The sequence below is a fragment of the Mobula birostris genome, chromosome 30 (assembly GCF_030028105.1).
Source record: "Mobula birostris isolate sMobBir1 chromosome 30, sMobBir1.hap1, whole genome shotgun sequence".
NCBI lineage: Eukaryota > Metazoa > Chordata > Chondrichthyes > Myliobatiformes > Myliobatidae > Mobula > Mobula birostris.
In genome coordinates this window covers 33,963,343-33,973,680 of record NC_092399.1, presented here as the reverse complement: position 1 = coordinate 33,973,680, position 10,338 = coordinate 33,963,343, and the positions used below count along the sequence as shown (strand labels likewise).

The 10,338-nt window shown below is 56.8% G+C and overlaps 1 protein-coding gene across 1 annotated transcript in view; it reads left to right on the top strand.

Annotated features, from left to right (window-relative positions):
• Positions 1-522: 522 nt before the first annotated feature.
• The window catches only part of LOC140190473 (potassium voltage-gated channel subfamily KQT member 4), a 140,132-nt gene continuing 130,316 nt past the window's right edge, over positions 523-10,338 (top strand). Inside the window, exon 1 of the mRNA XM_072247087.1 lies at positions 523-967. Coding sequence (XP_072103188.1) covers positions 612-967 — 356 coding nt within the window. The 5' untranslated portion in view covers positions 523-611. The remainder of the gene's footprint in view (positions 968-10,338) is intronic.

Here is a 10,338-nt window from a genome sequence, read left to right as displayed (position 1 = left end):
ACCCAATCGCTGGGGGTTCCGGCTGTAAACTTTAGTGTTACTCAGGCGATCGGCAATTGACCGATCCCGGGACCTGCCCGACCTTCCTCCATCGACCTAGCACCCTCCTCCGCGGGCCAGCACCCACCTCCACCGGCCCAGGACCCTCCTCCGCCGGACGACACCCTCCTCCATCGACCCGAAGCCGTCCTTCCCATCGGGGGACCCTCCTCCACCGAGCCGGCACCCTCCTCTTCAGACCCAGGACACTCCTCTCCATCGCGGGACCCTCCTCTCGCTGTCCGGACTGCGCCAGCTGTGGTGCTGGTCACATCTGTGCGCTGGGTGGCGAGGGGGGCGTTCCGGCGGCGGGAGGGGGCGGGTCGCTGCCGAGCCGGAGATGGCAGGCGGCCGCGCGTCGGAACGGAGGCGGGGGTGTCCGAAGCCTGGCACCTGAGCCCGAGAACAGCACACGCTGCCGCACACTCTCAAATTCCCATTCCTCCGGGCAGGATGTCCCGTTAAACTCTCCCGGCCGCCGGTCTTCCACGCTCTGCAAGCCAACCCCTCCCGATTCGTGAGCGGCGCCCTTCCCGGGAGAACCTACCACCCCCAGCCCACGGCCGGGAGACATGCCCCGGAACCACGCGGATAACGGCAGCATGCCGGACGAGAAACGGGTGGAGTTCGTGGGATTGACGGCGGTGGAGAGTGGGCTCCCGGGCCAGGATGGGACGGCGGGCAGTCCCGGAGACCGGCACCACAGCAGCCGGCTCAGGCTGGCGGGGGTGCCTGGAGAAGGCGAGAGACTGGGACTTGCGGCGGTGCCCGGGGACGGCGCGCAGAGTGCTCGCGTCGGGCTGCTGGGCAGACCTCTGCCCCTCAAGCATGGAAACAAGCGGAATGCTCGCTACAGAAAACTGCAGAACTATTTGTACAACGTGCTGGAGAGACCTCGCGGGTGGGCTTTCATTTACCATGCCTTCATGTGAGTACCAAACACCCACTTTCCCGCAGCTTTCAAAATAACGACGCAAGAGGTGCGTGCGTTACATGGTCCAAATGTTTACAGTCTTGCTTACACATTTTAGGAATTGCGTTTTCATTATACGTATGTTGCAAACTGTGCTGGCCTTTTCAAAGTGTAAAGGTGCAAAGTTTATATGCTGTACTGGAGACTTTATTTGAAGCGTTTACAGCTAATGTTATATGTAATAGTTTGATTCATTTCCTTAGTTGTTTACAAACTGTGTCGGAGTGCATATTCAGTGTGTACATTAAGATTGTTTATACGTCTTGCTGCTATTTCACCAAATGCATCTAAATGACCGCAAACATTTACTTCAAAACACCGGTGTGACTGTTTACAGAAACATTGTAAGCCTGTTTGAAGGGTGGTATTGGAGCTTTCCGGGAGCCGTTTAATGCTGTCGAAGTCTAGTGTTGGGGCTCGTTATTATCTTGCCTACATTCGCGGGTAACGAGAGAGACTTCAATCGGGGAATGCCGCTGGTTTAAGCCTTCCGTGTCGCTGGAATCCCAAACACCAGAGTTAAGTTAATGAGCAACTTCAGCGACACGCGAGTTGCCTATGTTTTAAAATACGGCAAGTACACATCGCGGCATTTCAGATCCCCGAGTTCTCTCTTCGTATCTGTGCTCGAGATAAACCAACCGTCTTGCTGTTGTGTTTACAAGTTCGACTACTTAATTTATGTCCTATTTGCGTTCAGCTGTTGGAAACAACGCGGTGTACAGGCTGAGGAGCGCTGTAATAGCCCAGAGTATCTCCGCCACACACGTGTAATGTCAGTAAAGTGAAAACATTGTGTGCTGGGTCCCGCTGCCCGTTTATGGTGCAAAGAAAGTGTTACCACGAAAACATTAAAAATGGAGGGATTTATTTATGGGGAGAGAGTTTTGTCCCCCCACTGACTCTGCAGAGTGAGAATTGTTATTAATATTGCCGCGGCTCCGTGTCTCTCATTCACTTGGTAGAGTTGGGGCAAAGTTTTATTCCAAGCTGCCCTGCTATCTGCTCGCATTCATTTCCCACACGCGCTCCTTGTCGGGCGATGGAGGGATGGGGCTTCCGCTCGGGCTACAGACGGCACTCAGCCCACTGAGCAACATAAACAAGCTGCCGGAAGAACTCAGCCGGTCGGGCAGCATCTGCGGAAGCAGAGTTCTGGGTCTAGATCCTTCATCAGGACCCCGGGCGAAAGGTCGAAAATCCCTTCCCCTCCACGGAAGCTGCCTGACCGGCTGAGTACCTTCGATGGTCTGTTTCGTGTTCACGATTACAGCATCTGCGGTCTGTTGTGTTTCCGCCGAACATTCACAGCCCATGCCTTTCTGAATTCCGACGAGATTCTGCCCCGTCGCTAGTGCTCTGGAGACTCAAGGATAGTTTGGTGGGGGGTCCTGAGATTACAAGCTGATCTCTGGGAGCTGTTTACCTGCTGCGGGCTTGGGTGTCTCAGAGTGTCTAAGGTGGAGAAGAAAGAAAACTTGACAGGGTTCGAATTTTATGGGATTTGGAGACTGGGGTGGGCGAGAGCGGGGCGGGGGTGGGGGAAGTTCTTTTACATTTCACGTAACTTCTGAAGCACGACTCGCTATCTCAGCTCCTCACCTTTGTGGTACGGGTGGGATTTTCGTCCCGCCGCCGGTGGTTCTCGTTCCCAGAGGAACCACCTGTCCACAGCTCGGGGTCCTGTGCGGGACCCGATCACGGACATTTACCATCTCGTCTAGCTCGAACCCCAGCAGAATATCTTTACAGCCAATTATGAAGTCGTGACTCTGAGTGCGGGATGCGCTCGGGTGTGGGGAAGTTCAGTTGTGCGTTGGGATTGTGGGGAGTCGGGGTGGGGGGTAGTTGATGGGACGAGTAAGATAAGGTGTGATGTGTCCATGGGCAGGCGTTGGGAGGGATGGTAGCGGGGGTCAGCAGCGGTGACGGAACCCCATAAGAAGAGGGGAGGTGAAACGAGTCTGGTGGCGAATATGGGAGGAAGTTTGAGTATCTGCGAGTGTTAATCACTTGTCGAAGGTGACTGACAGTGTCAGCGGATTAGAGAGAAATATACTGGGGAGCGGGGCAATGGAGTTATTTCATTACCGGGGTGGGAGTGGGGGGATCTCTTAAGGAAATCACATTGTAATGGGGCAAATGAAACAGTAACCTCTTCTTTCCACGGATGTGGCCTCTGTTGCTCAGATCTGGAGTTAGCTGAATTATAAAAAAAACTTTACGGAGCGGGAGGCCGCCCGGTTAATTATCCAATTGTTTTGAATGTTGGTCTCCTGGTTTTGACCCTCTGCTAAGAGAATTAGACCCTTCCTGGTTAGAATCAGTTCCTATTTAGGCCATTCGCCCTGTCTTGTTTATGGCCGTCATAATTTTCTGATGGTTAGTCTCTAACCTGAACCATAGTTTCTCTTCCTACAGATGCTGCCTGACCTGGGTATTTTCAGTATATTGCAGTTTTATTTCAGAATTCCAGCGGTTTTTACCCCTACACACTTCAGTTCACTCTCCCCCCAGCCTGCTGTGTTCCAAAGTAAACGTCCCAGTCTATCCAATCTTTCCATGGAGTCAGATGCTCCAAATCGGAACAGAACAGTATTACACCGACAGGCCATTCGGCCAGCGGAGTTCTGCTGATCTAGCTGCCACTAAATGCCACCCTCCCGAATTTTATCCAGATCCCTTCGTTCCCTTAAATTCACGCGCTGTGTAAAAGCCTTTTGAACTCCACCAAATTGCCCGCTTCACTCCTATCCCCGGTAACCCTTCCAGGCACCTACCGCTCTCCGCAATAAACAAAACGTAGCCCTCCATGGCCTCTAACCTTTAAAGCATGCCCCGTGTACCCCGGGGAAGGATTCTGTCCACTCTGTCTATACCTCTCATAACTTAAAAAACCTCTATCAGGGCTCTCCTTAGCCTGTAACGCTCCAAGGAGGACTACCCACTTTTGTCCAACTTTTCCTTGGGACAACGTCCCTCGATATTTCTCTCGAAACCTCCGATGCAGCAGCATTGCTGCTGTAAGAGGGTGACGACAATCTGCACCCCCCATCCCCGACCCTTGGCGGAGGTCTAAGGGGTCTTTGACCTGTAATGTTCACTCTCTTGTCTCATTCCGCAGCTGACCAGCTGAGTGTTTCCAACAGTTTATAACTGTGATGCGCCGGGGAAAAGATTCTGTTCACCCTTTGGAAATTGACACGGGATGTGTTAGTTCACAGAACGTGAGCGGGTATTTCAAATACGATTGCAGCGCTGTGTGCTCACTGCCCCGGAGTTAGAACTGACTCTGCCCACGTGTCTAGGTTGCGGAGGGATTGTGTCACTAAGCAGCGATGGTTCTACCAGCCACGGACTGATTCAGTATAACCGAGCCGAGACAGGGAGCGGTTCGTCTGTACCCAGGCCTCTTACTTGTGGGTCTGGAGACTGGTATATTGCTCCCATCACGTCTCCCCTCGGGTTCTGTACTCTAGAGAAAACAAACATGTGTGCCCAACCTCTCTGTATAGCTAATACTCCCTAATCCAGGCGAACCTCTTCTGCACTCTTTCCAAAGCCTCTTCATCCTTGGTAACCAGCAACACTCCAGGCGCTGACTAATCAGAGTTGTATAAAGTTGCAGGATTAACTTCCCGACTCCCGAACTGCACACAGTAAGGCCAGTACAACCGAATAAAAGTTTTATACTCCCGCAACATGACTTCGCGGCTTTTGTATTCAGTGAAGGCACATGTGGCCTCTGCTTTCCTTAACAACCTATCTCCTTGAGTTGCCTCTTTCAGGGATTTGTGAGGTCCCGAGATCATCTGTACATCGGTGCCTTCAGAGGGTCCTGTCATTTGTGATACTCTCCTCCTTACGTTTCAGCACCCAGACTTCACAATTGTCAAGGTTAAAGTCTACCCGCCTTTTCTATGGCCTTATTTCCATCCGAACTATATCCGCTGAATCCTTTAACAACCTTCCTCACCATCCACCAGCACCTTGTTTCTTCGGGGTACTGGAATCCATGAGCTTCAGTGCTGTAATCTGTTCCATTACAACATAATCAATAATCTGTTCCATTACTCCATAATCCATAATCTGTTTCATTATGCCATAACCCATATTCTGTTCCATTACACCACCACTCTGTTCCTGAAACCCAGGTCACAAGCAAAGTGAATCAGGATTTGTCGGGGAGCAGCAAGTGAATCATTCCAGACTCATCACCTGCAGCCTATTTAACCCCTGGCGTTAAACAGGCTGCAGGCAATGAGTCCGAAATGAGCAGCTGGTCAATTCCATTAGCAGGGTGGAGACTGGGATGTGTCTGCTTGTGCAGGTCCGACAACTTGGGAATGTCCGTGGGTGACTCCCTAACTCAGACCAAGTCTCTGATGGAGAGGAGAGGCTGGGGACTCCGATCAATCTTTCTGGCTGTTTGGTGGAATCAGCGGCTGTGTTGGCGTTTGGGGTAGGGTTTGAAGGTCAATGCCCTGCGTGCTGGGAGGGGGAGGTGGCGGCATCATGGAGCCGAGGGGGCGGGGGCAGGTAGCTGTGAAAGACGGCAGCTTGTCCAGAGGCCACCTGAAAGGTTGCGGGCGCTGGACGGTTAGGTGACTGCGATGTCCACATCCAGTCGCCCACCAATTCAAATGCCTTCATCCTCCAGCCATTCTGCATCAGAGAGTCACGGTGTTCAATGAGAAAATCGCCACCAATTCCACCTTTCAATGATTCCCTTGCTCCCACTTTGCAGAGAGAGAGAGAAAGAGAGAGAGAGAGAGAGAGAGAGAGAGAACCATACAACTGTAGTCATGTGTGGTTGAATGGTGACAATTGACTTGAGAAGTGAGGTCTGGCGGTACGGTCAGGCCTGGCGGAGAGGTCATCACGACGGTTCCCGAATGACCTCTGAAGTTTTGACCGAAGAGTAGGTTTGAAGGACCATGTGGTGTCCAGGAGTAAAAAGTCACTGGTCTACCGGCTGTATGAGGATTGTACGGGTTCAGATCAGCTTGTCCATCCCTCGGTTCCGCCGACAGTAAGATGGTGTGGGGGGATGAGAGCGTCCCTACCAGACGCCGCCTTCCCCGAGGCTCGCCGTCTCGGATCCGGTGCTGAGCCCTTCGGTACGCTCTCCGGAACCGGGCGGTAACTTGGGGGCTGCCCCCCTGAATAAGAACACCCCAGGTCCCGGTTCTCCCATCCATCTGTGTAATGCAATCATAGATTCACCGTTAGAAAATAACTGTGTACCCGGGGGGAGCGCGACGGACCACACAGCCTATTAATCCGTGTTGGCCAAACATTATCTTCCCCATTGTTAGCACCGGGATGGGACGGACCCCGGTCCAAGATGCATAGGGTTCCGAGTGGCTTCGGTTGGGGATCAGCCCATGAGATCCCCGCCTGAGGGAGAGGGGGCGAAAGCGGTGACCTGGGGATTCAGACCCCATTCTTCACTCAGTGTCTGGGCAGCGCACTGCCCGAGCCTCCTCACTGCAAAGTTGGGATGTGTAAGGAGAGGGAACGATCTCAAATATGTGCATGTCTCGGGACCGTCTCTGTCTTTATCTACCTGTCGCAACTAGCGTTGTAGATTCCAACATCTACAGACTCTTTCGTGCATGTGCCTCTCCCTCTCGCTCCCCCGCTCTCCATCTCCCTCCCCTTCTCTCCCCACTCTCTCCCCGCTCACCACCTCTCTCCCCGCTCTCCATCTCCCTATCCCTCTCTCCTCACTCTCTCCCCGCTCACCATCTCCCTCCCCCTCTCTCCCCACTCACCATCTCCCTCTCCCTCTCTCCCCACTCACCATCTCCCTCTCCCTCTCTCCCCACTCTCCTTTCCGCTCACTATCTCCCTCCCCCTCTCTCCCCACTCTCTTTTCCGCTCACCATCTCTCCCCACCTCTCTCCCCGCTCACCATCTCTCCCCCTCTCTCCCCAGCTCACCAACTCCCTCCCCCTCTCTCCTTACTCTCTCCCCGCTTACCATCTCCCTCCCCCTCTCCCCACTCTCCAACTCCCTCCCCCTCTCTCCTCACTCTCTCCCCGCTCTCCATCTCCCTCCCCATCTCTCCCCACTCTATCCCCGCTCACCATCTCCCTCCCCCTCTCCCCGCTTTCCATCTCCCCCCCTCTCTCCCCACTCACTCCCCGCTCACCATCTCCCTCCCCCTCTCTCCCCGCTCACCATCTCCCTCCCCCTCTCTCCCCAGCTCACCATCTCCCTCCCCCTCTCTCCCCACTCTCTCCCCGCTCACCATTTCCCTCCCAATCTCTCCCCGCTCACCATCTCCCTCCCCCTCTCCCCGCTTTCCATCTCCCTCCCCCTCTCTCCTCACTCTCTCCCCGCTCACCATCTCCCTCCCCCTCTCTCCCCACTCACCATCTCTCTCTCCCTCTCTCCCCACTCTCTTTTCCTCTCACCATCTCCCTCCCTCTCTCTCCCCACTCTCCTTTCCGCTCACCATCTCCCTCCCCCTCTCTCCCCACTCTCTTTTCCGCTCACCATCTCTCCCCACCTCTCTCCCCGCTCACCATCTCTCCCCCCTGTCTCCCCGCTCACCATCTCTCCCCCTCTCTCCCCAGCTGACCAACTCCCTCCCCCTCTCTCCTCACTCTCTCCCCGCTTACCATCTCCCTCCCCCTCTCTCCCCGCTCACCATCTCCCTCCCCCTCTCTCCCCACTCTCTTTTCCGCTCACCATCTCTCCCCACCTCTCTCCCCGCTCACCATCTCTCCCCCCTGTCTCCCTGCTCACCATCTCTCCCCCTCTCTCCCCAGCTCACCAACTCCCTCCCCCTCTCTCCTCACTCTCTCCCCGCTTACCATCTCCCTCCCCCTCTCCCCGCTCTCCATCTCCCTCCCCATCTCTCCCCACTCTCACCCCGCTCACCATCTCCCTCCCCCTCTCCCCGCTTTCCATCTCCCTCCCCCTCTCTCCCCACTCTCTCCCCACTCACCATCTCCCTCCCCCTCTCTCCCCGCTCACCATCTCCCTCCCCCTCTCTCCCCAGCTCACCATCTCCCTCCCCCTCTCCCCGCTTTCCATCTCCCTCCCCCTCTCTCCCCACTCTCTCCCCACTCACCATTTCCCTCCCAATCTCTCCCCGCTCACCATCTCCCTCCCCCTCTCCCCGCTTTCCATCTCCCTCCCCCTCTCTCCTCACTCTCTCCCCGCTCACCATCTCCCTCCCCCTCTCTCCCCACTCACCATCTCTCTCTCCCTCTCTCCCCGCTCTCTTTTCCTCTCACCATCTCCCTCCCTCTCTCTCCCCACTCTCTCCGCTCACCATCTCTCCCCACCTCTCTCCCCGCTCACCATCTCTCCCCCCTGTCTCCCCGCTCACCATCTCTCCCCCTCTCTCCCCAGCTCACCAACTCCCTCCCCCTCTCTCCTCACTCTCTCCCCGCTTACCATCTCCCTCCCCCTCTCTCCCCGCTCACCATCTCGCTCCCCCCCTCTCCCCACTCTCTTTTCCGCTCACCATCTCTCCCCACCTCTCTCCCCGCTCACCATCTCTCCCCCGTCTCCCCGCTCACCATCTCTCCCCCTCTCTCCCCAGCTCACCAACTCACTGCCCCTCTCTCCTCACTCTCTCCCTGCTCACCATCTCCCTCCCCCTCTCTCCCCACTCACCATCTCCCTCTCCCTCTCTCCCCACTCTCTTTTCCTCTCACCATCTCCCTCCCTCTCTCTCCCCACACTCCTTTCCGCTCACCATCTCCCTCCCCCTCTCTCCCCACTCTCTTTTCCGCTCACCATCTCTCCCCACCTCTCTCCCCGCTCACCATCTCTCCCCCCATCTCCCCGCTCACCATCTCTCCCCCCTCTTCCCAGCTCACCAACTCACTCCCCCTCTCTCCTCACTCTCTCCCCGCTTACCATCTCCCTCCCCCTCTCTCCCCACTCTCCTTTCCGCTCACCATCTCCCTCCCCCTCTCTCCCCACTCTCTTTTCCGCTCACCATCTCTCCCCACCTCTCTCCCCGCTCACCATCTCTCCCCCCTGTCTCCCCGCTCACCATCTCTCCCCCTCTCTCCCCAGCTCACCAACTCCCTCCCCCTCTCTCCTCACTCTCTCCCCGCTTACCATCTCCCTCCCCCTCTCCCCGCTCTCCATCTCCCTCCCCCTCTCTCTCCGCTCACCATCTCCCTCCCCGCTCACCATCTCCCTCCCCCAATCTCCCCAGCTCACCATCTCCCTCCCCCTCTCTCCCCAGCTCACCATCTCCCTCCCCCTCTCTCCCCGCTCACCATCTTCCTCCCCCTCTCTCCCCACTCACCATCTCCCTCTCCCTCTCTCCCCACTCTCTTTTCCTCTCACCATCTCCCTCCCTCTCTCTCCCCACTCTCCTTTCCGCTCACCATCTCCCTCCCCCTCTCTCCCCATTCTCTTTTCCGCTCACCATCTCTCCCCACCTCTCTCCCCGCTCACCATCTCTCCCCCCTGTCTCCCCGCTCACCATCTCCCTCCCCCTCTCTCCCCACTCTCTTTTCCGCTCACCATCTCTCCCCACCTCTCTCCCCGCTCACCATCTCTCCCCCCTGTCTCCCCGCTCACCATCTCCCTCCCCCTCTCTCCCCACTCTCTTTTCCGCTCACCATCTCTCCCCACCTCTCTCCCCACTCACCATCTCTCCCCCCTGTCTCCCCGCTCACCATCTCTCCCCCTCTCTCCCCAGCTCACCAACTCACTCCCCCTCTCTCCCCACTCTCTTTTCCGCTCACCATCTCTCCCCACCTCTGTCCCCGCTCACCATCTCTCCCCCCTGTCTCCCCGCTCACCATCTCTCCCCCTCTCTCCCCAGCTCACCAACTCACTCCCCCTCTCTCCCCACTCTCTCCCCGCTCACCATCTCCCTCTCCCTCTCCCCGCATTCCATCTCCCTCCTCCTCTCTCCCCACTCTCTCCCCGCTCACCACCTCCCTCCCCCTCTCTCCCCAGCTCACCATCTCCCTCCCCCTCTCTCACCGCTCACCATCTCCCTCCCCCTCTCTCCCCGCTCACCATCTCTCCCCCCTCTCCCCGCTCACCATCTCTCTCCCTCTCTCTCCCCACTCTCTCCCCGCTCACCATCTCTCTCCCTCTCTCTCCCCCTCTCTCCCCACTCACCATCTCTCTCCCCCTCTCTCCCCACTCTCTCCCCGCTCACCATCTCTCTCCCAGTCTCTCCCCCTCTCTCCCCGCTCACCATCTCTCTCCCCCTCTCTCCCCAGCTCACCCTCTCTCTCCCCCTCTCTCCTCACTCTCTCCCCGCTCACCATCTCTCCCCCCGTCTCCCCGCTCACCATCTCTCCCCCTCTCTCCCTAGCTCACCAACTCACTCC